Below are 1,034 nucleotides of genomic sequence, written 5' to 3'. Positions count from 1 at the left end.
AATCATTGTGCAATTCTCACATGATGACCAGCTGCCCAGTTTGTACATGCATAGTGGACATGTATGGAACATTTTTTCATGTGTTGACACTTTCACTGCCACAATAAAACTGAGCTACCCAACACCAACAACAGCATATCCACAATATCATTTGCCATGTCGTGATTAATATGTCAATAAATTGTGTAAATGCATTTGGACCACAACGTAAAAGCTTCATGCAATAGTCTAATGATGGAGACACAGTTTTCATTATATCGACAAGCATTCCCTGAGAAAATATCTTCCTTTGAATAAACAGCTCTAGAAAATCATCATCTAGAATCAAACGTTTTTCCATAAACATGAGATTCCCCATGATTCGCTCTTTCTCAAATCTATTCATTTTTTGAGTCCTAACACTCTCACAACCAACTTCAGACTAACCAGAATTTTTTTCTACTCTTAAAATATACGTTAGTCTACTATAGAAAGAAAAATATCTTTGAGTTAGAAACAATTTCATTGAGCATAATTACAACAATAATAATCACTGATTCAATATGTTTTCATCAATATATTTCACTAGTGCATCTAATGCTGTCTGAAGTTTATTTATATGCACAATATTCAGTTTCGCAGCAAAACATAATTGCTCCTCCATTTTAAATTTGCTAAATAAAATCATGTATCTAGCATACATATCATCCCATTCAAGGCATAGTCTACAGCCTCCTGTTATTTCCAAAGCCACGTGTGGTACTCGTATATCTTTGCTACCGGCTCCACCATCAACCTCTAATACTGTAAATGCTCCACTCATTTTTGTCTACTAATATCCTCTCAAATAAACTATTCTCCCTGAATTCAATTCTCTTACCAATATGAATTGTAATGAAAATCACTCCTTTTATTCAAATCGAACTACCAATCAGGTTATCATATATAGAGTAGCCTCCACTCTCTCTGATTAGCCCTAAAAAATGGATGTTGCCTCAAAAACCAATCTGGTAAGTAGTATTGGTACAATCTAAGGTACGGGGGTAATAGGAAAT

At 34.3% G+C, this 1,034-nt stretch overlaps 1 protein-coding gene across 1 annotated transcript in view; it reads right to left on the bottom strand.

The window, feature by feature from the left end:
* Positions 1-802, bottom strand: part of LOC148954128 (C-1-tetrahydrofolate synthase, cytoplasmic-like) — a 56,601-nt gene extending 55,799 nt beyond the window's left edge. Inside the window, exon 1 of the mRNA XM_089086168.1 lies at positions 709-802. Coding sequence (XP_088942294.1) covers positions 709-802 — 94 coding nt within the window. The remainder of the gene's footprint in view (positions 1-708) is intronic.
* Positions 803-1,034: the final 232 nt, after the last annotated feature.

This window comes from Artemia sp. Qi Xiang Cuo, chromosome 3, assembly GCF_049724085.1.
Source record: "Artemia sp. Qi Xiang Cuo chromosome 3, ASM4972408v1, whole genome shotgun sequence".
Classification (NCBI taxonomy): Eukaryota; Metazoa; Arthropoda; class Branchiopoda; order Anostraca; family Artemiidae; genus Artemia; species Artemia sp. Qi Xiang Cuo.
Note: the sequence above shows the minus strand (reverse complement) of the source record. Positions and strands in the feature narration are given on the sequence as shown.